At 55.0% G+C, this 22,657-nt stretch overlaps 13 protein-coding genes across 13 annotated transcripts; 6 read left to right on the top strand and 7 right to left on the bottom strand.

The window, feature by feature from the left end:
• Nucleotides 1-865: 865 nt before the first annotated feature.
• On the top strand, nucleotides 866-1,690 carry K452DRAFT_222379 (uncharacterized protein; the record flags this gene model as incomplete). The annotated part of the gene is made up of 2 exons (XM_033536557.1): nucleotides 866-973; nucleotides 1,025-1,690. The coding sequence occupies 2 exons, from the start codon at nucleotides 866-868 to the stop codon at nucleotides 1,688-1,690; spliced, it is 774 nt and encodes a 257-aa protein (XP_033400357.1).
• Nucleotides 1,691-1,749: 59 nt separating this feature from the next.
• Nucleotides 1,750-2,299, bottom strand: K452DRAFT_144975 (uncharacterized protein). The gene has a single exon (XM_033535465.1). The coding sequence runs from the start codon at nucleotides 2,109-2,111 to the stop codon at nucleotides 1,809-1,811; it is 303 nt and encodes a 100-aa protein (XP_033400356.1). The 5' UTR covers nucleotides 2,112-2,299; the 3' UTR covers nucleotides 1,750-1,808.
• A 204-nt stretch (nucleotides 2,300-2,503) lies between these two features.
• On the top strand, nucleotides 2,504-4,333 carry K452DRAFT_325161 (uncharacterized protein; the record flags this gene model as incomplete). The annotated part of the gene is made up of 3 exons (XM_033544756.1): nucleotides 2,504-3,400; nucleotides 3,458-3,979; nucleotides 4,058-4,333. 3 exons carry the CDS (start codon nucleotides 2,504-2,506, stop codon nucleotides 4,331-4,333), a joined length of 1,695 nt encoding a protein of 564 aa, XP_033400355.1.
• A 512-nt stretch (nucleotides 4,334-4,845) lies between these two features.
• K452DRAFT_284967 (uncharacterized protein) lies at nucleotides 4,846-5,803 on the bottom strand. The gene is made up of 2 exons (XM_033540038.1): nucleotides 5,311-5,803; nucleotides 4,846-5,246 (listed from the first exon to the last, which is right to left on the bottom strand). Exons 1-2 carry the CDS (start codon nucleotides 5,576-5,578, stop codon nucleotides 4,996-4,998), a joined length of 519 nt encoding a protein of 172 aa, XP_033400354.1. The 5' UTR covers nucleotides 5,579-5,803; the 3' UTR covers nucleotides 4,846-4,995.
• A 204-nt stretch (nucleotides 5,804-6,007) lies between these two features.
• K452DRAFT_245646 (uncharacterized protein) lies at nucleotides 6,008-9,107 on the bottom strand. The gene is made up of 2 exons (XM_033537988.1): nucleotides 8,604-9,107; nucleotides 6,008-8,554 (listed from the first exon to the last, which is right to left on the bottom strand). Exons 1-2 carry the CDS (start codon nucleotides 8,614-8,616, stop codon nucleotides 6,249-6,251), a joined length of 2,319 nt encoding a protein of 772 aa, XP_033400353.1. The 5' UTR covers nucleotides 8,617-9,107; the 3' UTR covers nucleotides 6,008-6,248.
• On the top strand, nucleotides 8,698-10,016 carry K452DRAFT_349691 (uncharacterized protein). The gene is made up of 2 exons (XM_033545609.1): nucleotides 8,698-9,146; nucleotides 9,206-10,016. The coding sequence occupies exons 1-2, from the start codon at nucleotides 8,969-8,971 to the stop codon at nucleotides 9,580-9,582; spliced, it is 555 nt and encodes a 184-aa protein (XP_033400352.1). The 5' UTR covers nucleotides 8,698-8,968; the 3' UTR covers nucleotides 9,583-10,016.
• Nucleotides 10,017-10,156: 140 nt separating this feature from the next.
• Nucleotides 10,157-11,479, bottom strand: K452DRAFT_266620 (uncharacterized protein). Its single transcript, XM_033538798.1, has 4 exons — nucleotides 11,248-11,479; nucleotides 11,018-11,192; nucleotides 10,382-10,959; nucleotides 10,157-10,331 (listed from the first exon to the last, which is right to left on the bottom strand). Exons 1-4 carry the CDS (start codon nucleotides 11,417-11,419, stop codon nucleotides 10,306-10,308), a joined length of 951 nt encoding a protein of 316 aa, XP_033400351.1. The 5' UTR covers nucleotides 11,420-11,479; the 3' UTR covers nucleotides 10,157-10,305.
• Nucleotides 11,480-11,693: 214 nt separating this feature from the next.
• On the top strand, nucleotides 11,694-12,769 carry K452DRAFT_325157 (uncharacterized protein; the record flags this gene model as incomplete). Its single annotated transcript, XM_033544755.1, has 4 exons — nucleotides 11,694-11,723; nucleotides 11,799-12,154; nucleotides 12,218-12,661; nucleotides 12,712-12,769. 4 exons carry the CDS (start codon nucleotides 11,694-11,696, stop codon nucleotides 12,767-12,769), a joined length of 888 nt encoding a protein of 295 aa, XP_033400350.1.
• Nucleotides 12,770-13,118: 349 nt separating this feature from the next.
• K452DRAFT_222866 (uncharacterized protein) lies at nucleotides 13,119-16,048 on the bottom strand (the record flags this gene model as incomplete). Its single annotated transcript, XM_033536579.1, has 6 exons — nucleotides 13,119-13,349; nucleotides 13,409-14,061; nucleotides 14,112-14,793; nucleotides 14,845-15,360; nucleotides 15,425-15,848; nucleotides 15,903-16,048. 6 exons carry the CDS (start codon nucleotides 16,046-16,048, stop codon nucleotides 13,119-13,121), a joined length of 2,652 nt encoding a protein of 883 aa, XP_033400349.1.
• Nucleotides 16,049-16,424: 376 nt separating this feature from the next.
• Nucleotides 16,425-17,486, bottom strand: K452DRAFT_144859 (uncharacterized protein). The gene is made up of 3 exons (XM_033535464.1): nucleotides 17,414-17,486; nucleotides 17,146-17,337; nucleotides 16,425-17,089 (listed from the first exon to the last, which is right to left on the bottom strand). Exons 2-3 carry the CDS (start codon nucleotides 17,327-17,329, stop codon nucleotides 16,569-16,571), a joined length of 705 nt encoding a protein of 234 aa, XP_033400348.1. The 5' UTR covers nucleotides 17,330-17,337; nucleotides 17,414-17,486; the 3' UTR covers nucleotides 16,425-16,568.
• A 183-nt stretch (nucleotides 17,487-17,669) lies between these two features.
• K452DRAFT_144857 (uncharacterized protein) lies at nucleotides 17,670-18,059 on the top strand. The gene has a single exon (XM_033535463.1). It carries the CDS (start codon nucleotides 17,707-17,709, stop codon nucleotides 17,992-17,994), a length of 288 nt encoding a protein of 95 aa, XP_033400347.1. The 5' UTR covers nucleotides 17,670-17,706; the 3' UTR covers nucleotides 17,995-18,059.
• A 149-nt stretch (nucleotides 18,060-18,208) lies between these two features.
• On the top strand, nucleotides 18,209-19,514 carry K452DRAFT_344700 (uncharacterized protein; the record flags this gene model as incomplete). The annotated part of the gene is made up of 1 exon (XM_033545429.1): nucleotides 18,209-19,514. The coding sequence occupies one exon, from the start codon at nucleotides 18,209-18,211 to the stop codon at nucleotides 19,454-19,456; it is 1,248 nt and encodes a 415-aa protein (XP_033400346.1). The 3' UTR covers nucleotides 19,457-19,514.
• A 362-nt stretch (nucleotides 19,515-19,876) lies between these two features.
• Nucleotides 19,877-22,001, bottom strand: K452DRAFT_316589 (uncharacterized protein). Its single transcript, XM_033543983.1, has 3 exons — nucleotides 21,194-22,001; nucleotides 21,031-21,148; nucleotides 19,877-20,980 (listed from the first exon to the last, which is right to left on the bottom strand). The coding sequence occupies exons 1-3, from the start codon at nucleotides 21,745-21,747 to the stop codon at nucleotides 20,066-20,068; spliced, it is 1,587 nt and encodes a 528-aa protein (XP_033400345.1). The 5' UTR covers nucleotides 21,748-22,001; the 3' UTR covers nucleotides 19,877-20,065.
• Nucleotides 22,002-22,657: the final 656 nt, after the last annotated feature.

Here is a 22,657-nt window from a genome sequence, read left to right as displayed (position 1 = left end):
GCATACATACAATACTTTTGCACGGTTGTGCGCCAGGCGCTTGGTACCTCTATTACATGTCTTCCCGCCTCCACCGGCACTAACTCTCCCATGTTGTTCTCTCTCGTTCAATTCTCTGTCTTCATAGCGTGACAGAGTCCGTCTTTACTTGGGAGACGGAAAAACTGCGTAGGCTTACCCCGTCTACCATGCAGTAGTGCAATCCCTCAGGCACTCAATACTCCGTATGGATATTGTTCGTAACATCTCACGAGCTCACATCAGCACTGTCGTCCTCCTCTGCTTATGGTCCATTCAGTTTTCTCCAGCTGAGATGCGTTCCTGTCCTCGGCTGATGTATTCACCAGGGTCTCACAACGTTCTCCACCACCTACTCCCAATAGGGCATATGCTGTGCAATCCTCGCCATGGTATGAATCCACTTCGAGGCGGAGCCCCACAACCACTTTGTCATGGACTACCTACCGTAGGTACCTACGGAACAGCCTTGCAGCATTTAGGCTGTGCCCCATGGGGTTGTGGCGAAGGGATTTCAATGAATTGATGAAGCGTAGACTTGGAGATGGATCCCTCCTTCATCCCCACGGTTTCGTGCAGTCTTGCATCTCAGGAACCCATGCTCGCTGATGGACGACTCGGTATGTATATCTTGCACCGGATTGTGCCTGTACTGTCTCATTTTTATGCACACTTCGGGGGTACTAGGTAAGGCCGGTTGCGGAGGCCTTGAATCACCGGCGTGGAAAAGAATCCACACAGGCGCACCCGTGCGACGCCGTTAAATCGTGAAGAAGCGCCGCAATTTTATCTGGAGTTAACCTAAGAATTCATTGCGTTTTTGTCATTTACCTAGAGCATATCCAGCATGTCTTCTCAGGACTCATCTCTTGCCGGCAAGGTTGCCATCGTGACTGGCGCATCAAGGGGTATAGGTGCAGTCATTGCCCTTGAGCTAGCAGGCAGAGGTGCCAAGGTATGTATACATAATCCTTTAGTGTGGAGACAGTAAGCTTACTAGATGGAGGTTGCCCTTGTATACGTCTCACCGAACAGCGAAAAACTGGTAGATGAGGTTATTGCAAAGATCGCCAAGCTGGGCAACGGCTCTTCAGCTGTTAAAATCCAGGCGGACCAACGGCAAATCGAAGCACCGAAGAAGATAGTGTCGGAGACGATAGCCGCCTTTGGAGACTCGATCGATATCCTCGTCAACAATGCTGGCGCGGAGCTGTTCAAGTCGCTTCCGGACATCACGCCCGAGGACTTTGCGTCAGTCTTAGATCTCAACCTCCGCGCAGCACTCTTCCTGTGCCAAGCTGTCGTGCCGCATCTTCGTGCTCCGGGCCGTATTGTAAACGTTAGCTCGACGACCACACGACGTAGCTACGCTACACTTTCTGTTTACTCGGCAGCGAAGGCTGGTTTGGAGGCCATGTCCCGTTCCTTGTCTTACGAACTTGGACCCGCAGGGCACACCATCAATGTGGTTCAGCCTGGACCGGTGCAGACGGAGATGATGAGGGACGTCCCTGACGATTGGGTAAAGGAAATGAAGCAGAACACTCCGTGTGAGAACCGCCTCGGAACTCCGGAGGACATCGCGCGCGTAGTAGCCTTCCTCGCCGGCCCCGACTCGAGATGGATCACCGGGCAGTGCATTTCAGCCAGTGGAGGCTACGTTATGCTCTGAGGCGACTGAGCGTCGGTAGAGAGGACTGGATCATCTTTAAAATCAGCACACCTTTACCATAAGCGCCGCCTCTCATGCATCCACGTCGCTCGTTCAACAATATTGAAAATGCTGATGGTCAGGTGACGGGGCGGCTGGAACATCTTCGCGAATTTCCAGCAAGGGGATTCCGAGACGCTGACTGGCTCGACGCGACAAACTCGAGACGCCGCCAAGGCGCAGCACAACCAACCTCGCAACATGGCTGCATCTCAGACGCCTGTCCTAGACTGCAACCCGTACCGTCGCAGAGCCCATTGTCGTGCCGACCCACCCTTGCCCCCAGCTGCGCGCCTCCATTCGCCTGACGAGCCAGCCGATACGCTGCATCTGCATTTGCAACTTGCATTGCGACAAGACTGACGGGATCGGCCGCCCACATGGCCTGACGCTGTGATGATCCTACAACTAGCCCATCGTCGACCTACTGATATCCAGCCCGCTCCCACGTCCTTTGCTTTTGGATTGACAATTCTGTCCTTACGTCTTTGTGTTCCCTCGCTCCCAGCACACAGGTTTTATCTTCTCCAACTAGTGCTGGCACTTTATTTGTACGGCATTCCCAAATCTCCCAGCCGATGACTTCTACTAACAGACGTCTTGAAGGCGTATATTTTCTAATTACGAATAGCAAGAGCCGAGCAGGCCTCGTAGACGTCCTTTGATTGTTGTGCTTGCAGCTTAACAGACGCGTCGTCACGTTTTAAATAATTCAGAAAACTTTCAAGAGCAAGGAACCAACCCGTTTTTTAAACACCATTCTAAATACCGACCATGAACCTTTCGGGCAAGGAGAGATCCAGATGGCCGCCGCTCACGCGGATGCTGCTGTCGGGAGATGTCAACGATGAACCTCCGAGGCCGCTGTTCCTGAAAGAGAGATTCGATCGATGGATGATCAATGAAGGCTACCGGCGCCTCTTTGTCGGCATCTTCATACTGGCCCATCTCCTGGTTTTCTGCTTTGGAATGGCTCATTACGGCTTCAAGGACAACCTAACTCAGTCGAGAGCTCAATTCGGATTGACCTTTACTGTCGCTCGTGCGGCAGCGCTCGTGCTACATTTCGATGTCGCCCTCATTCTGTTTCCCGTCTGCCGGAACCTGATTTCGCTGCTCCGTCAGACATCGTTGAACGGCATCATCCAGTTCGACAAGAACATCACGTTCCACAAGCTGGTCGCCTGGTCTATTGTCTTCTTCACATGGGTCCATACCATTGCGCACTGGAACAACCTCGCCCGATTCGCCGCTGCGAACAACCTGGGATTCGTAGGGTTCCTCCTGGCAAACCTTGCCACTGGCCCCGGTTGGACTGGCTACGTGATGTTGATCGCTTTGATGGCTATCGTGTTCACCTCCATCGAGAAACCGCGCCGGGCAAACTACGAACGCTTCTGGTACACGCACCATCTCTTCATCATTTTCTTCGTCATGTGGTCAATCCACGGAGCCTTCTGCATGATCAGGCCGGACTTTGCGCCTTTCTGCAACGTTGTCGGAGTCTTTTGGCAGTACTGGATGTACGGGGGTTTCCTGTATCTGGCCGAGAGGATCGCACGCGAAGTGCGTGGAAAGCACAAGACGTACGTCTCGAAGGTCATCCAGCACCCGAGCAATGTGGTGGAGATCCAGATCAAGAAGGAGCACTGCAAGACCAAGCCCGGTCAAGTGAGTCAACTACCCGTTTAAAAAACCCCATACCATCCATGCTGACATTGTCGGCAGTACATCTTCCTTTGCTGCCCCGAGATTTCCGTCTGGCAGTACCATCCCTTTACTCTGACGAGCGCCCCCGAAGAGGACTACATCTCGGTGCACATCCGATGCGTGGGCAACTTCACCAAAGCCCTTGCGAAAGCCCTTGGCTGCGAATTCGACAACAAGGGCGATGCGAAGGGCAGCAAGAACGGCACCGTCATCAGCGCCGCGGCCGACGAGAAGGGCGTCGAGCCCAGCCTGCGCCGGATCTTGCCTCGCGTCTACATCGACGGGCCGTTTGGCAGCGCGTCCGAAGACGTCTTCAAGTTCGAGGTGGCCGTCCTCGTCGGCGCCGGTATTGGCGTCACGCCGTTTGCCTCGATCCTCAAGAGCATCTGGTACCGGATGAACTACCCGCAGGGACGGACGCGCCTTCGCAAGGTGTACTTCTTCTGGATTTGCCGAGACTTTGGCTCGCTGGAGTGGTTCCGGTCGCTGCTCATGGCCATCGAGGCACAAGACGTTATGGACCACATTGAGATCCACACCGTAAGCTGCAACAACCCCACCACCTCAACCAAACCCAGTGAAAGCAACCGCCCGCTAACCAAAGCACCAAAAACGCAGTACCTGACGGCCAAAGTCAAGCTCGACGACGCCACCAACATCATGATCAACGACGCCAACGCCGAGCAAGACGCCATCACCGGCCTGCGCGCGCCCACCAACTTCGGCCGCCCCAACTGGGACATGATCTTCAAGGCGATCCGCAAGATCCACTCGCCCGCCGAGGCGGGCGTCTTCTTCTGCGGGCCCAAGGGCCTCGGCAGCCAGCTGCACATCAAGTGCAACATGTACTCGGACCCGGACTTCCACTTTGTCTGGGGCAAGGAGAACTTTTAGTCGGCGGCTTGTTTTGCTTTTACCTTGGGGTTTGGGGTTTATGATGAGCGGCTGGGATGATGCTTGTACGTGGTAGTCATGAACGAACGCACTATATATATATATATCGAGAGACGTGCGATCTGTACCACCCACTATCATGATTGGGACTGTGAGCGCAATTCTTACCCATGTAGAAGAGCAAGACGCAAAGGAGCAAGACTTTAGACCATCTCCCCGTGACTTTATGAAACCAGCCTAACTACCTAATTACGTGCGGGCATACGTCCAACGTCCGCAAGAAAACAAGATAGATACGAATATAGGTAATAACGATCGACGCTGCCTGGCCTGGCGGCCCCTCTCTCCAGTCGATCGATCCGAGCAAGCCGGGCTATTGTTGATTTGCATCATCATCATCATCATCATCATCATCATCATCATCAGATCCGCGATGGTCCGCGATATTGCGAAGGTGACATCAGAGTTAATCAAAACTTAATAAACACAGCAAAGCAAAGCAGTGGCATCAAAGATGTTTAAATATCATGAGTTATTCATATTCCATGGTGATTACAAGTAGTAGTGTTTATTTACAATAACTCCGTCCGATACACATCACATTGATCCAACGCCTTTGTTTGTCCCATGCTGCTGGTGCTACTCTAAGAGCGCGCAAGCATTTACTGAGAGTACTCGCAAGAGACGGGGTTGGGCATCTCGACGACGTTGGCCGTGAAGGCGAAGCAGCCCTCCTCGTTGGCGACGGTGGGGTTGCCGACCCAGATGGCGTACTCGCCGTCGACGGTCGTGGGGCAGGCGCGGAGGGGCTGCTCGTTGAACTGCAGCGCGCCGTCGACGACGGCCCAGCCGTTGCGGAGCGCCTTCTGGGGCGCGGGCTGGGCGCCCGTGGTGTAGCCGATGGCACCCTTGTCTGTACATGTCATGTTAAACTTTTTGTCCGTTCAATTCATTCCAGTTGCTAGGTTATTACTTACCCTGGGTGACGTAGGCCCACTGGGGAGTGGCGCTGCGCCTGTACAGCTCGAGCGCGCCGTCCTCGTTGATGTAGAAGGTGGCGGCAGAGGAGGTCTCGTCGCAGGAGGCGTCCTGGGCCTTGTTCAGGTAGAGGTTGGACTTGACGGCCGTGATGGGGGCGTTGTTGATGGCCTGGGCGTTGGGTTCCGAGGCGCGGACGGTGAAGGCCTGGTTGACGGCGGTGGCAGTGGCCGTGGAGGCGAGGAGAGCGAGAGTGATGAGCTGCATCTTGGTGGTGATGAAGAGTTGGTTGGTTGGTGGTGGTGGTGGTGGTGGTTGTTGTAGTAAGTGGATGCGATGGAGAGCGATGGTGATGATGTTGTATTGAGAGGTGGATTTGCTGCGGGTTATATACCTGACAGACCTACCTTCCACGTCGCGGGAGCATCATGACTTGCGCAGGGGAGAGGCGGCCCAGCATGAGGTCGCGCTGTTCAATGGGCTTGCCACCGTTGTACGAGCGAACGGACGTCATGTCGCACCCTGGGGATGGTGGAGTCGGCGTGTCGGGATCCGCGCGCGCTCAGGAGCCGACCGATACGAGATTGACTAGGCCCCATGCGGCTAAGCGAGGCCATATATAGCTCACCGTCCTTTTGCCAAGTGACAACGACCTTCTAGACGGTTGTTCCAGCTAGAAAGCCTGGCCACTATTATGCCCCTAGTGGTGCTACTTCCGACAAATACGGACAACGAATCGTATGCGCAGCTCCCCCGGTTCCGCTTCACGCCACATGCCTAGCCACTACCTATACGAGTTTATACGCTACGTCCGAACATACTCGTGTCCCCGTCCACAACCACAAACGCCAACTGTCCCGTACCATGCCGCAATGCTCATGCCCCAATCCAAACGTCGCGCCAAAACATCCACCATCACCGCACCATCACCACTCTCTCACACGGCCCCCAGCCTAAACCTCCCCAAGTCCAGCTTCCTTCTCACCGCATCCAAGCCATCGTCATTCTCCTCCTCGCCCTCGCTCGCGCTGTCCGGCACAAGCAGCAAGTCCTCGCTGCCCTTGCCTGCCCCCGTAACCCCCGCCTGCTTAACCGGTGACTCCGCTATTGCCGCGACTACAACCTCTGCTTCCATAGCCTCCCACGCAGAGTCCTTAATGTCTGACTGCGAGTTCGCAACTTCAGTAACGCTTTCCGTGGCGCTGGGCGGAGGCGGCGTCTGCGATGTGAATGAACTGGATGCCGAACTCGAGTGCAACTCCTCGTTCTTTCGTCCAAAGGACGGAGGTAAACCCGCCGTCTTCCGCGATGTGGTCTGCGTTGGATGAGTCGAGGAGTTGATGCTACGCTCGGCTGCATATCTGCCCAAGGAGAAGTAACCAGGCTTTGCGGCGGCGAGCAGCGGCGCGGAGACGGTTCTGGAAAGAGACGACTTTGCCTTACCGCTACCGGTACGCTTGAGCGCTGGTCGCGACGGCTCCAACGAAGTGGGTTGGTACATGAATTTCGCGCGCAGCTCTTTGATTTCATCCGGCAGCGGGTCCCCGAAAGAAGACGCCTGACTGCAAGACGTAGCAGGTGTGACCTTTCCGCTTCTCTGCGAGAAGATCGACTGCGAACCATCGGTCGACTGCGAGTCTGCGCAAGACTCCGTTTCCCCGAATATAGAATTCTTCGACTTCTTGGTGACGTCTTCCGTGACACTAGGGTCCGGCATCTCGGCCATCGCTTCCTCCAGAGAGTCATCAGACCAGAGGTCAAAATCCGTCTTCGAAGCCTTCTTGCTCCGGGTCGACGGGCTTGGCTCTGTCATCGTACTAGAGGCGAAGAAACGACTAGTCCCCGACTCGACCCGGGCTGAACCACTAGCATCCGCAAGAGCCAAGCTATCCGAACACAACCGTTGGCGTTTTGAAGGATGAGGCGCCGACTGCCGTCTATCATGAGGTTCGGAAACGGTTCTGTGCGGAGTGATGGAGGCGGAAAGGGTAGAGGATCTGGGGAGCGCTGGCCGCGCCGGAGCAGGCGAGGCGCTCCAGCTGCCGCGGTTCTGTTGGAGCGCCTGCCGTTGGCTTGGCGAAGGAGTGAAGAGGTTCGGGTCCAGTTCCGCCAACGGTTGCCGCCTCGATTTGAAGAAAGACTCAATAGTTTTGCTCTTCTTCAAGTCGGGCGTTTCGATGACAGATTTCCGGGACAACCCAATAGACTTACGAGGGGGCACTAGGGGCTGCTGCTGCTGTTGCTGAAATTCAATTGGCAACTTTGTATTAGGATGCAAGTCTCCCCTCGCAACGCCCGCAGCTATCTTAGGTTCGAAGTGGTGGCCAATGTAAAGCAGCGTCGAGATGTCGAGGTCTGGCTCGGGTTCCGTAAAGTGTACCAACCGCTCTGTCAAGGGACAATAAACCCATTGGTACAGAAATGTCATCTCAGCTTGATAAAAGGAATCCGCATAGCCTGGTGGGACCGAGTACTGCCCGTCAAATTGAATCGCGCGAAGAACTCTGTCGAAAGTTTTGTGCTTCCTTAAAAGGAGATACGCGGTCTTGAGTCCCATCTTGCTGATGTTGGCTAGATAGTCGCAGCCGCTGAGGATGGCCATTTGCCTGAACTGCGCATCGGACCAACCGGTGAGGCTAATTTCTCGGCACTTAGTAAAGTCATCGCGATTGATGACTATGCACTCTCCGTACTGGTCCAGCTTCGTGATCAGGCATTTGGCTCCAAACACCAACAAATCCGAGTCCTCTGAGACAATTCCCTGAATGATGCCTTTACGTTCCAGGTAGACCATCTGCGAATCTGCCTCGTAGGGTGCGACGACATAATCCACCTTGAGTTGCTTGAGCTCCTCGATGAGCGACCGTGCCATTTCTGGCGTAACGTCTACTGCTTTTTTCAAACACGTATAGGCTTGTGACGTCTTACCCAGCTTCATCAGCTCCTTACCCTCCTTCATGTTCTCTTTACGTCTCGCGGCTCTTTCTTGGTTCGTCCCCTCTTTGCCCGGAAGATGGTCACCATCGAAGACCAGATAGGGCTTGATACCGAAATGGAGAAGCATTCGCACACGGTGCATGCAGAAGTCAATGTGCTTGGTCGTCGGGTTGCCCAACGCCAGGTCAATGGCGCAAGAAACAGTACCCCGGTGCAGCCAACCGTAGGCATCGACGCCAATGGCCTGGCCGGCGAAGGACCGGAGGTTACATGGCTTCTGGATCGACTTTAGCAGAGGAAGAAGCCCTGGGAACTGGTCAGTGTAAGGCCGAACTGGGCGTAGTAGGATTGCTACCGGAAATGCCCATGTTGACGCCACGCTGAAGCAAGCGTTTGAATACCAGATAGAAGGATGAATCGCGATCAAGACATGACGCTCAGGACCGGGTGCAGGAGAAGGATCAGGTCGAGGACGCTTCCAATCGCAGAGCACTGTGGCCGAAGTCCAGTCCAGAGCAGAGACCGCAATGTCGTTTGCTCAAACGCGCGCGGCGTCAACGGCGCACAGGACGCGTTCCGCAAAGTCGCGCCACAGCCTCAGCCACAGCCGGTCGCCGCTCGCTCTCACCGCCCGCTCCCCCGCATTCAGGTCCAGAAAATATTCCCGCCCTGTCGTCCCTCGCACACCTCAATCCGCTCCACCCAACCAACACCGCAACCATGCCCAAATCGCTCTCAAAAGTACAAAAGCAAATCGCCAAGAAGCGCGGCTCCGCCGGCAAGGCGTCGGCCATGCACGAGAACAGCAGAGACCACCACCGGCTGCAGGCCGCAGGCGTGCGCGACGAGAAGATTGCCCGCATCATAGCAAGCCGGTCCAAGCAGAACCAGCCATACCGTGCGACCCTTCCTTTCTCTTCCTTTGGTGTCGCTCCCGCGCTAACTCGTCTGTCGTAGTCCTCCGCATTGCACACTTCCGCGGCGCCGCCGAGGCCCTTCCGCTCCCCCTCGCTCCCATCCCCATCTCCGACACCGTCTCCCTAATCCAGTCGTACGTTTTCCGTGATGACGAGGAGCTGAGTCAGCTCAAAAAGTCGCGGCGGGCGGGGCGCCCGCCTTCGGTGCGCGAGAACATGCTGCGCCAGCGGCGCGAGGCTGAGGAGAAAGAGTTTGAGTCTGGCTTCTATGTGCCTGACATGCAGGACGAGATGACGCTGGCACGGCTGCGCAACTGGGACGGTGATTGGGTCGGTTGTAATGCCATGAAGTTCGTCCGGATCAGCAAGGCCGGTGAGAAGAAGGAGAGCATCTGGCCGCCAAAGGGCATGAGCTGAGGGCGTGGACGCTGCATATTGTTTGTCAAACAACCCGGCACGGAGAGCCGCATCGAATTGGCTCCTATCGGCTGTTATGCCTAGGCATTAGCGCCTAGAAAGTCATTGTCATGCCACCGTGGTGCGACTTCCGGGTAGAAGAGGGGAGGCCCAAACTGGTCACCAACAAGAGTCAGTGAGGCGCAAGTGTATGGGTAGGCACAATTACTCTTTTGGCGGACAATTGCTTCGAGAAAGACAAGGAGTTGGCATCGGCGTGGTAGAGTAAGATACTTGGGGTTACGGATGTCTCCATATCACCATGGTTAACGTTCGTCATCACGAACCGAGATTCACCGTATAGCGAGACAGTGGACAATACAAGCAGTCCCTACAGAGCACTTCTTGGCCAGCTCCTGGCCCGAGTTTTACGTATAGATAAAAAGGCCTTAGAGTATATATAGACTCTACATATCTTAGCGGGGTTAATTCTTCTACTCCGTATAAGTATCACCATCTCGCTTCACGGTGACGGACGTTAGACATTCAGATCATGGCACACAAAGGCTTGATGGCGTCACATGGAAATAAACATCAAATATCCTTTTATTCAGTTGCTTTTGCTACAAAATCTGCATTTTATTTATGCAGTTTTCGACGATCAAATATGAACGCCAGAAGGTTACAGAGTGGAAATGAATTTTATTGTCGTCACGTCTCATCAATCTCACGGGGATTAAAAACTTAAGCGGAGACGAAACCCTTGACGTCTGTTGAACAGTTAGTGGTTGTTCTGCACATAAGATTGGATTAAACTTACTCTTCAACCAGTTCAGGTACTCCTTCTGCTCCTTGTAGTCAATGTAATCCGGAATGAACAGAGCCATCCTGGTATCAACTCCCCTCTCCTCGAGGTACTCCTCAAGCAGGATCTGCAGGTCCTCGTCCAGGTTGCCAAACATGGGACCGGGGTACAGGTTCCTGCGGGCATAGTCCTTGTCGGCGGTCTTGGGGTCGGCATTTTCGGCATCGGCATAGTAGTGGACGTTGCTGATGGTAAAGCTGCTGTCCTGGGCGACAGCTTCGATACACAGCGCGCCCTGTTGGCCATCTTTCGTCACCCTAATGACGGCGTGCGCGGGGAACGACGGCGTCAGCGGCTCGTCGTCGGCGTACTCGTCCTCGAACTCGGGGCGGTCGGCAGGCGAGACCTTGTCTTCGGGCGCGACCCTGATGTTGCCGCCGGGAGTGCGGCCCCGGTTGACAGAGCCCTTGGTGTTGGCGCCACCAGACTGCTCGTCAATCTCCTCGGCCTCGTCGTACATGGCCTCGTCCGACTCCTCATCAAAAGGCTCCTGAGGCTCGGCAAGGTCGGCAATGGTGAAGGTGACGCGGATGCTGCCGAACCGTTAGATACTTTGTTATGATGTAAGAGGTAGAGCTGGTAACAACTTACGTCTCGTTGTTGAACTTGCGAGTCAAGGTGACCTCCTCCTGGCCAAGGATGTCTTCAATCTTAAATTGGCTGGCCTCAAGGTAGTCCTTGATGTTGGTCGAATAGTTCGACGGCTCACCAACGTCCTCCTCGAGGTTCAGCTCACTGTCAAGCTTGGCCACAAGCGATTCCTGGACTGTAGGGCGACGTTAACGCGTGTGATAGTAAATTGGAAACGAACATGGGCTTACCATCGCGCTTAGGCACGGTGGTGTGGAACGCGGACGCGAGCCTAGGTGCGGAGGTGGGCTTCCAGACAGCGCGCAGCGCGGCGGGCTTGAAGAGCTGCGGGCGAGCTGCCTTGGTGGACAGGCGAGCGGCCGAGCGGGGCGCAGAGCGCGCAATGGTTCTCAGCGACAGCATTTTGTCTAGATGGATGTAGTTCGGAAGGTGGCGGTTGAAGTTGAAAAGAAAGAAGCGAAGAGAGAGCTCTTTGCCGCTTGTCTCGATGTGACGGAAAACACCATATGACGCTCGGGCACCGCACAGATGGCGATCCAAGCTCCGCCGAGGAGCACCATCATCCCACCGCCCGCCGATTCGGGCTGAACGCGCCTGTTGGCTTTGGGTCTTCCGTTCTTTCTTTCTTTCTTTCCTTCTCACCTTCGCTGTGAGATCCCCAGTCCTGCCCGTCACAATGGCTTCAGAAGAGCAGAAGAAGGCCAAGGTACTTCCCCCCCCCACACATTATACAAAATATCCACTGCACCACTCCAGACCCCACAGCTAACCCTCCTCCCAGCCCAGCCCCCTGCGCTCCATTATCGCAGGCAGCACGGCCGGCGCCGTTGAGATTGCCATCACCTACCCCGCCGAGTTCGCCAAAACCCGCTCGCAGCTCAACCGGCGCCTGGCCGCGGGGCAGAAGCTTCCATGGCCACCCTTCGGCCCGCAGTGGTACGCCGGCTGTACCACCCTCATCATCGGCAACTCGCTCAAGGCCGGAATCCGCTTCGTCGCCTTCGACCAGTACAAGAGCCTGCTCGCCGACAAGGACGGCAACGTCTCAGGCCCTGCCAATGTTGTCGCCGGCTTCGGCGCCGGCGTCACCGAAAGTGCCCTCGCCGTAACCCCCTTCGAGAGCATCAAGACCCAGCTGTGAGTCGATTGTAACCCTTGCGCATCATGTTGAAGCTCCACCATGCTGACGCTCGGCTTCAGCATCGATGACCGCAAGTCTGGCAAGCCGCGCATGCGCGGCTTCCTGCACGGCACCAAGATCATCGCGCAAGAAAAGGGCATCCGCGGCTTCTTCCAGGGCTTCGTGCCCACGACGGCGCGCCAAGCGGCCAACAGCGCTGTACGCTTCGGCTCCTACACCACGCTGCGCCAGCTGGCGCAGAGCTACGCCGCGCCCGGCGAAAAGCTAGGTGCCGTCAGCACCTTTGGCATTGGCGGTGTGGCCGGCATCATCACAGTCTACGCCACCATGCCTCTCGACACGGTCAAGACGCGCATGCAATCCATTGAGGCTAGTTCCGAATACAAGAACAGCTTTGTTTGCGCTGCTAGAATCTTCAAGGAGGAGGGTATCTTGACCTTCTGGTCGGGCGCCGTACCGCGCTTGGCTAGATTGATTCTGAGCGGTGGTATCGTGTTTACCATGTGCGTCCACCTTTTGCTCCTTTGGTTAAATAAGTGCTGACAGAGAACAGGTACGAAAAGAGCATGGAAGCAATGGACAAGCTTGACCCCGAGAGAAAATACATCTAAGCAAGCAACTTCTGAGCCAGGAACACCAAGGCAGTGCGCATTCCAAGCCTAGGAATCGCAGAGCTTGCCTGCCATGTAAAACCACCAAACAACCGCCAAAAAATCAAAACAGCGAGAGAAGGGAAAACACCCATGTACAATGATCACGAAGACAAAGAATTATGTACATTGAGATATGAGGGGCAGGCGTCTACATCTCTACTGTATTTGCACTTGTTAGAGCATAAGAGCGGACAGGAGTAAGGCGCTGCAATGGAGGAGTGACGGAGCAAAAAACAAAAGATCTAAGAAAAGCATGTATCAACACCTCTGTATCCTCAAAACGTACATCGTTCCCCAGGCAGAACATCTACTGCTGCTGCGGATGCGGATGCAGCCTCTGCGGCTGATGTTGCTGATGAGACGGCAATTGCTGCTGCTGCTGCTGCTGCTGCTGTTGTTGTTGTTGTTGTTGTTGTTGCTGCTGCCCCATCTGCTGCCCCCAGCTCGTCATGTCTTCCACCGACGGGAAATTGAAATTGGGAATGTACATATCCCCTGCCGCGCCCATGTTCTGTGGGAACAGCCTGTCCCACTCGTTCTGCGCCATATCAGTCAGCAAACTGTCTCGGAACGTTTAATAGCGCGCGCAAAACTCACCCAGTCAATATCAAGCATTGTATCATCGCCCGGGCTACTACCACCACCGCTAACAACCCCATACTCACCACCCCGCGGAACCCCCACACTGCTATCCGGGCTGCTGTGGTAGCTAGCCATGGCGCCATGCAAGTGCGGCGGCGGCGCGCTCGACGCGACGTACGCGTCGCGCGCAGCCTGGAAGTTCTGGCGTGCGTAAGCTGCAGCGGCCGGATAAATGCCCGCAGCCGTCGTTGGTGTCAACTGGGGCTGGCCGAGCATCGGTGTGGCGGGGGCGGGGGGTGTTGTTGCAGTGCTGTTGGTGCCACTGACGTCGCCCGGCGACGGCGTCATGCGCGCACGTGCGCTCCGTGCCAGGTTCGGGTACCAGATGCGCGGACTAGAGTCGGCGGCCAGGGGGCGGGGTCCGCCGATTGTCGTGGGCTGCTCCATGGTCATTGGAGCGCGCATCTTGCGCATGCTTTGGTAGACGAGAGTGCGGTCGCGGATGCCGCTGAGGACGTATCTGGCCTTTTCGAGTATGGAGATGTTGGGTGGCAGGTCAAAGGCATAGTCGAGACAGCGCCACACGCGCTCTTCGTACGACGGGTTAGGATCTTTGGCGTAGAGCTCAGAGAGAAGGAGCAGGGCTGTATGCCATTGTTGATAGGATCCTGTACGGGTTAACGTTGATTAAGTTGAAGGCAATTTAAGCATCACGTACCACTGTACCAAGCCCACGGTCTCAATAAAGGCGACTGCTCAAGCGCAATGGCACTTTCCAACATCAGCGTCCCTGAACTGAGAACCATGTGTCTCAGTCGCTCGGGCATGAAGCGGTTTACGTTGCTGCTATATCGATGCAGAACGGTGATAATCAGCTTCAGAGACAGAATGTTGTACACCAGCTGCCACTGCGAGTGCACGGGGTTTTTATTGTTCAACAGTGGCAGATATCGCTTTTCCATGGCGTTTCTGAAGTTTTGGATTTTCGCCAACACGGCAGTTAAGCTCGTTTGCTTCTTTTCGATACGCGGTCTTTCAAACCACACCAACCGGCTCATTTCGTTGCACTCGAACCGCATGCGGGCGATGGTCATGTCGGTAAAGCGATCTGAATCTTTCGCGGGGGGTTTTTCCGATTCAAAATCAGCATCATCAACGTCCAACGGGAATTTAGTGTCGAAGTCATCCTCTCGGATCTGCGGTCGTGGGCCACTGGCTTCACAGACTCGGATATCAAGAAAGCATAGTTGGTACCAGACAAGCCGCCGCACGTGGGTTTCAACCGGGTGCATTGCATAATGCGTTCCGTCGCGGTGAAGCCCCATGCATTCTGCCAGTCTGATAGCCATGGCAGTGAGGGCAGAATGGGCACGAGAGATCTCAGTGCGGCAGAGAGGTATCTGTCATGGTTAGTATAGGCCTGAGGTTACGGAAATACGGTGAAGACGAACCAAGTACATGACAAAGGCCTGCAAGGTTTCAAACTTTGTGGTTCGCACGACATTTGCTCGTGACAATGCAGCCTCCGTGCCCTCTTTGAAACTGTCGACAAGTTCGGCTTTAGAGGTCCCGTACTCATTCGTAACCGTCTCTTCCGACAAACTGACTGCTGCAGAAAGCATCGCTGCGAGCACTAGAGATTGCAATGACGCTCTTGGCTCGACCCCGGTTGCAATGTCTTTCCAAAAGGAAGCGTACTGTCTCTCAAACGACTGGCGATGGACCGTTGGCGCTATAGGGTGCACGGCCACCCAATATCGCTTGAGCAACGTATCTGCCATGGACTTTGCTGGAAGAGATTGAAGAAGGTTGCTCTTCCGAACTGAAGGGGCAAAGAAAAAACTTGCTGAAGGAGCCAGGTAATCCGGACCCGGAACCAGATACGAACTCGGGTGGACCTGAGGGGCAAGAGGGTGTGGCTGCATTGGACCCTGCAAGTCTGGCACTTCTGTGATGGCTTCAGCAACCTGTTCACAAGTTTGTCAGTATCACGGCGGGGTCGGGAGAGTTACCAGTTGTCCAAAAACTAACCTCCTGCGCGAGCTTCGGCCGTACGAAGCCGCCGATTCTCTCCGTGATTCTCATTCTTCCAAACTGCACGCCTAGGTCGACGAAATTGTCGTCGGCATTGTCATCATATGCGGCATCTACAGTGGCCAAGGGAGTGGGCTCGAGGCCTCTCTCATCTTCGGGATCGCTCAGATCCTCTTCACTAGAGCCATCGCCGAGACCGGGCAGGTGGGCGCCCAGTCTCGAGCTGGAGCGAGAGCGCCCGGTTGTTCTTTTCGCTATGTCTTCTTCAAGGGTGCGCTCCAGCGAGCCCATCTTCTCTTTGATCTCGGCCAGCTTGAGCTGCGAGGCCGCGTCCAAGGCGGGAGCCAAGAAGACACAGTCGCGGGAGAATCTGGTGCAATTGCTGCATGGGTGTTGCTTGTCGCACTTGAGCTTCCGCCGCCTGCAGTCACGTTCAACAATTGCCCAGGCAGCCGGTGGAGCAGATAGAACCTACCTGCACTCGAGGCATGAGGTGATTAGCCGATTCCGGCGGCGGATGCGCGAAGGCGCGGGGTGATGAGGATGGGCATGGCCCGCCCTGCTGGAGCCAGAGGGAGATGCAGACGGAGTTTCCTGATGCGTGGGCGACTGGCGCTGCATCTGCACGTTATACGGGTTTGGTGTGGACATGATGCTGCGTTTCTTGCCAAGAACGGGCCTTACGTGCGTAAAGGCGAAGGATGCCTGCGCGAGTTGGCTGAGGATCTCCTTTTAGTGAAGCGCACGAATCGGTGGGTGCGGAACTGACCTCTTCCCCTGCTCCAATCCCGGGGCGCCTGCTGCTGAGGTGAGGGCGGAAGATTACAGTCGTTTCTAGCCGCAAGCGGATGGAGAGAAAATTGGGCACTGAGTGTCAGGCTGTCGGCCAATTGAGGGTGGGGTATGCACGTCGGTCGGGTTCTAGGCCGCTGGGCTTGGCTCGCTGGTAGGGAACTCGTCGTTGACTCGACTCCTTTTTCGCTGGGCACATGTGATGGTCCGGCGCAACTTAAGGCTGAAGACGCTGGAGGCTGAAGCGGCTTGTTTCGGCTCCACCCGGTCATGGTTCGGCGACCGGAACGCCGCAAACCCGCCAGATCGCCCAAACCCAAAACCAATCCTGACACTGTATCTCGACTACCTACATGCTGAACCTCACATGGTGCATCTCGATCCCCCGCGGCTGCTCCCGTAGCCTCGCCATGCCCGCCTTGAACCACGCCGTCTGCCGGTACCCCATGTGCGCCTCCACCCTCTCCCATCCCATGGCCCAAACGAATGCCTTGCCCTTTGGACATGGCTTGTCGCTGCCCGACAAGCTTCCTCTCCGCCCTCTCCCCGCGCTCCCGTCGTCCCGCAAGCTGCAATGCTCCACTTCTTCAACTACCCATCCGGAGCTGATGCCCACCAGCCCCGAGGCGTGCTCGCGCGCGAGGCTCTGGAAGTCGCTCCACACGCTTTCGAAATCACCCTTGTATGATGACGGAAAGTAGCATGTCACAAGCTCCGTGACCGTTGCTGAGGTTGAGGGAGCGTGCGGCGCGCTGAAACGGACATGGTGCGTGGACGGAGGGGCGGAAAGGAGCTTCTCGAAGATCTTGTGGAAGGGGAGGTAGGCGTCGCTGTCCACAAAGGCCTGGTGCGCGGCGATCGAGTCCCAGTCTGCGGTGCGGCATGTTAGTCTTGTGGCTGTTCTCACGGTGGGGAGAGCTGCATACCAACGAGCATCTGTATTATGTCGGGGTCCTCCAGCTGCACACCGTAGCTCATGCGCCGAAAGCCCGGTTGGCGGGAAACAACCTCAAGGGTCTGGCGCCATGTCTTTGCTGCGTCGCTGTCTTTGTCTTGGGCGTTCGTACCGGCCTGGAAAGGGAGGATGGTAATTTCCGTGACGCCAGACATGTCAAATACTGTCGCGTTGCGATGAGCGTGACGTGAATTACATGGGCGTGAAGTGTTACTGACAGGCGTTGGATCAATCCATACTCTTACCTAGGTAGGTAGGTAGTACCTGAGCGATGACGATGCGGACGTCATTTCTTGGCTGTACGGCAGTCACCCCGCCAGCTCGCCTTTCAGGTTGCTTCCATCTCCGTTCACAACAGATTGGCGTGCCATTCGTCTTTGGTCAACGACAAGGGAGCTTGGGGACGCAAGGAGCGCGGCTGACAACACGTCGAAGCTTTCGTGCTAGCCATGCACGAGCGCCGCAGCTCATCCACCTTATCCCAAACACGCTCTCTGCGGCTTCATCGGCTAAAGGCAAGTCGCACATATGTATGTGTAATCCATCCGCGCACAAAGAGTGGTTATCGTTCCCTGGATCCCGGAACCGCTTTCGAAGCCATGATACTTACCTATGCTCCACTCTGCTTAAAGAGGATATGGCGCCCTTCAAACGCTCATTGGCTTTAGTCTACTATCAGCCTGTCTATGCAATTGTGCTTTCATTCTCCCTATCGTTTTCTCAAGTCAAACGCCCTCTTTCCATTTTTGATCATAGTGTTGCCTCACCATCAATTGACGCACCAAGAATTCTTCAAGTCCATGGGCCAGTCGAGGACTAGCCACTTGTCTAAGGCCAAAACAATGATCAATCGTTCAACAGTCGACTCTGCGATTACGCGTGCAGCTAAGCAGCGTGCATCTGATTAATTTAGGGCATGTACAAAACTGCTTCCCTTCACCTCTCCAACCTTTCCTTCAGTCTTTGCTGTCTCTCCAGATCTGTTTCCAGTTTCCTCAACCGCCGTACTCAACCCAAGCCTTCAATCCTTCAAGATGAGGGCGTGCTTCCTCACTGCCTTCCTGGGTGCGTCCATGGCCCTCGCGGCCCCCGCCATTCCAGACGACGAACGTACAAGCAACAATGGCGTCGTCTCTACCTACTCCCAATCAATGGTCTTGCAGGGTCGCTCCAAAAGCATAGCCCTCCTTCGCGACTCCTTGCCCATGTCAAACAAACGCATGGAGGCAAGAGCCACCTATTACTCCCTATTGCCTCGCAACTATGGTGAGGAGGACGAAGACACCATCAATATCGGCCAAAACGACAACGATGACGACAACCACGACGACGGCAAAACTGATGCACTCCTCCGTCCAGTCGCCGTTCCCTCTGCGGCCACCACGACGCCCGTTTTGGGAGCCAGATCAGAGTCTGAAGTAGAAACTGCTACTATGTCGGATCCCTATGAAAACGAGCCTTGGTATCGGAATACCACGAAGGAATTTTGCGATCTCCTCCGCCCCAGGCCCCTCGACGAGACTTTTACCCTCACTTTCAGTGCTCCGTCTGGGAACAAGCCGCCAACAGAGATGAAGATGGTGCAGAGTCATATGCTCAAGATCTGCCGCGTTGATGCCTCGGACATTGCCGTCCCGCACGTCGCCAGGACTGCTGCTTATGATGATTATGAGGATATGGCACCTCTCCCTGCTCAGTCAGCCACTACTACCGTTGCTGGTTCTACGACTACTGTTGCTCCTACTGCTACCTCCGCTACCTCCGCGGCTACTTCCACTTCTGCTTCTACTACTGTTACAACTTCCGTTCCTGTTGCTACTGTTGTCTCATCATCTTCTTCCTCCTCCTCTTCCTCCTCTTCCTCCTCCTCCTCGGATGTTACGACTATCATAATGGATCCTACCACCTCCTCCAGCTCCTCCAGCTCTTCAACGCCTGATTTAATTATCACTATGACGATGGACCCGACGACCTCTTCTACGTCCTCAACATCCTCAACGTCCTCAACATCCTCGACGTCTTCTACGTCTTCTACTTCCTCTACCTCGTCTACCTCGTCTACCTCATCCACTTCGTCTTCGACCTCCTCCACCTCCTCGTCCACTTCGTCCACCTCATCCTCATCTATCGTCACCCCGCCTCCCCCCGTTACAACTACTCAGACGACTACAGTCACTGTCCAACCCTTCGTCTCCACCGTCACCTCCACCGTCACAGTCACCCAGCAAATCATGGTTCATGCACGTACCCCCGCACCGGCATGCCCTTGTCCAACCCTCTAGGCTTCTTTTGCGAAAACACGCAAACTTGCATAGAGACCCCTCCCCGAATTCGTTCCTTTTTGTTTCACTCCTTCAATCACTTGCTCGTTTCTTGCTGTCTCGTTCCCAGTGGCTGTTCATGTATTCGATTGGTGGGTAGAGTATTGGTGCATCTGGCAGCGTCTAAAGGGCAACGTTTCTTGAGCCGCTGCTGAGGACTCAACTGGTGGTTTCGCGCCTCTTGTAGGTGCGACGTTATCATTGCCGGGGACTGGAGAGGCGCGTGCAGTATCCAGCGTGTGCTGCTGGGACAACGTTTGATAATCAATGTATACTTCGGTAGTTAGTCGAATATCAGTTTCCATTGCCAGGTGTACTGCCTACGAAAATGCGCAATTAGTATATCGACCATAACACAAGTCAGTATTCGCACATAGTCAACCCCCCCCCCCCCCCCGTAGCCTGATGAAATGACTGTCGTCCCGCCTCGCAGAATTGCGCCTTTTTCCCAGCCACCCGCGATTCCTTTCCACCCGGCGCGCCGCACCAAACTGCTAGAACCCCGGAACAGCAAACAACGCCGGTCCCAAAATCATTAGCTTCCCCCGCGTCCCAATAGTCTCTCGCTCCTTAAATATCCAGCATGCTCCTCACCCTCTGCGGCGGATAATTCTCCGTTAGCGTCTGCCCTGTCATGCCCGACCTGGCCGTGTCGGCGGTGCGCGTGCTCGCCGCGTCGTTGTTCTCGCCCCTCCTCACCACTCTGGCGCCCATGCCGCCCTCCTCGAGCTCGAGCGGAGGATCGTGGAACGGGTCCTCGCTGAGCCGCCTAATGGCGCGCTCGATGTCGTCGGAGCTTAGCTCGCTCGTGCTGCGGCGTCCAGCCTGCGACGGGATGCTGTAGTGCGAGGGCAGGGCGAACGACTGCAGCTCGACGTTTGCGCGCGGCAGAGCAGCGCGGCCGCCGGGCCCTTCGGTCGCGAGCGCGCGCAGCCGCTGCTCCGGGCTCAGGTGCGTGTCGCCGCGGGCTTTGGCCCACCAGTGCGGCTTCTTGGTGAGGCCGAGCTCGGCGTCGGCGCTGCGGCCGCGCTCTTGTCGCTGCTGGATTAGCAGGCGGTCTTCGTTCTCGTCGACGTAGCCGTAGATGTTCATCATGATGAGGAGCAGCGCTGTGGTGCCGTAGCCGAGCCCGTATGGCCACCCGGGCTCGACGTCGTATTTGAATAGGTTGATTTCCCAGATCCAGGCACTGGCTATGGCATAGATAACGCGGATGCCCAGGATGATGATGTAGAGGAAGAGCTTGGTGGGACAGTAATGGCAAAATGTGTTGAAACGGTTCCAGAGGCCAGTCGTACGGGGACGGTAGTGGTGGAGACTGTGGTGAAGAGAGACGATTATTACCACCCAGGCGCAAAAAGCAATGATGGCACCTGCTTTATGCCGGCTGTCAGTTGCGGAAGGCTGGGCGTAGTGGGATTGTTGCCAAGGGGAGCGCTGATACTCAAGGGCAGTCCACGAGCGAGGAATGACCATGAAGAAGTTCTGTAGTTGTTAGTGACCAAACTCCTACTAACAATGATCGTCCGACCTACTAGCCAGGCAAACATATAGAAGACTAGCGGTATCCAGAATTCGAATTGGCCCCGCTTGTCATCTTGGGGAAGAAGGAAAGGGTCTCTGTCACAAATTTGCCTTTCCTGCCAGGATCCCCTATAGGAATTAGCTAGTTCCTCGGTATTGGTGGGATAAACACACCAATGTCTGGTAGCCTCCCAGACCATGGCCAACGTCCCCGGAAGCATCAGGCAGTAGAAGAAGCTCTGTAGTACAATCGCAAGCTGCTGCAGATAATCCCGGTCGACATCAACTCCAGTGATGGTGCTGATGATGCCGCATGCCGCGACAAAGCACATCCAGTACCATTGCCATCGCCTCCCTATAATCCGGAACCGCTTATCCTCTCTCAAGAACATTCGTCCATGTTTCCGCAGGTTGATCAGAGTGAACATGATGCTCGCGGCAAACAGGGCGGCGAAGCCAATCCCGATGGCGCCACGCGCTTTGATGCCATAATATGGTACGTAGCACGAGGTGCCATTGACCCAGCTGCCGTTGCTGAACATGGTAGGTTGATACTGGTCGAAGATGAGATAGCATCTTGATCTATTGGAGATGGTGTTGTTGCTGTAGACGGTGTAATTGTAGTACTTGAGCGCGGTCAGGTTGAAATGCACGCCGTTGATGAGCGTGTCTGTGTTATTGTCGCCCGAGGGGAACGAGCGCAACTCGCGAAGGTCGAGGAGCGGCATGATGGATGAGCTTGGAGCTATGGCTTCGCGCACGGCTCCGGCGGGGTCTTTGTGGGGAAGGCCGCTGTGGAGAAACTGGGGTTGATAGGTGACGGCGCGACGACGGCGTCGTAACGGCGCGAGAAATCCAACGCCAACGAAGGAGTTGAAGGCAACCCCGCTGTCAAAAGAAGGCGTGTTGGGGAGATCCGTCGCGAGCCGAGGTGCCGCGCAGCCACTGGTGCCACCACCACCATCACTACCATTTGTATCACCAGTCCATCACAACTTCATGCGACTCCAAAAAGTGTGTTTTCATAGTTCCAGACAAAGAATACTACTAAACATGGCCGGTCATCGTCTCGTTGATGATCATCGGCGACACTACTTATCTTCATCCTCTACCGGTCAGATAAGCGCGCGGAAACAAATGTTTTTTCAGTCGCAGACGACAACAGACGGCATGAGTCCATCCCGAGAGCTTATGCGATACATGTAGATGTGACAGGTGGTTTATAGCCAAAGTCGACGATCACCTTCTAGACATAACCCACACCTCAACTACATAAAAAATAAATTCTACTATACCTACAGTGGACTCCTTAAATGGCTATAATCAACTACTACGCTACGGCTAATAGGCGCTAGGTAACTACAATGTCTTGTTATAGTATAAAAATAAAAACAGTCAAAGGCTTAAAAAAATATATAAAGATATAGAGATATAAAAGATTTAAGATCTAAAGTAAATCGCATATTCTTACAGTTGTATTATCACATAGGATGGGCAAATTATCCGGAGTCTTGGAGAAAGTTACTTTGAAAGACCTTCCTTAATGCAATTCTTATTGCTCTGGGTAGGGAGTTAGGGATTGCAGTACTTAATAGCTAGCATAAACCCGGCTTTTTTTTTTTTTTTTTTTTTTTTTTT

This window comes from Aplosporella prunicola (genome assembly GCF_010093885.1).
Source record: "Aplosporella prunicola CBS 121167 unplaced genomic scaffold K452scaffold_6, whole genome shotgun sequence".
NCBI lineage: Eukaryota > Fungi > Ascomycota > Dothideomycetes > Botryosphaeriales > Aplosporellaceae > Aplosporella > Aplosporella prunicola.
This window is presented reverse-complemented; position numbering and strand designations above follow the sequence as displayed.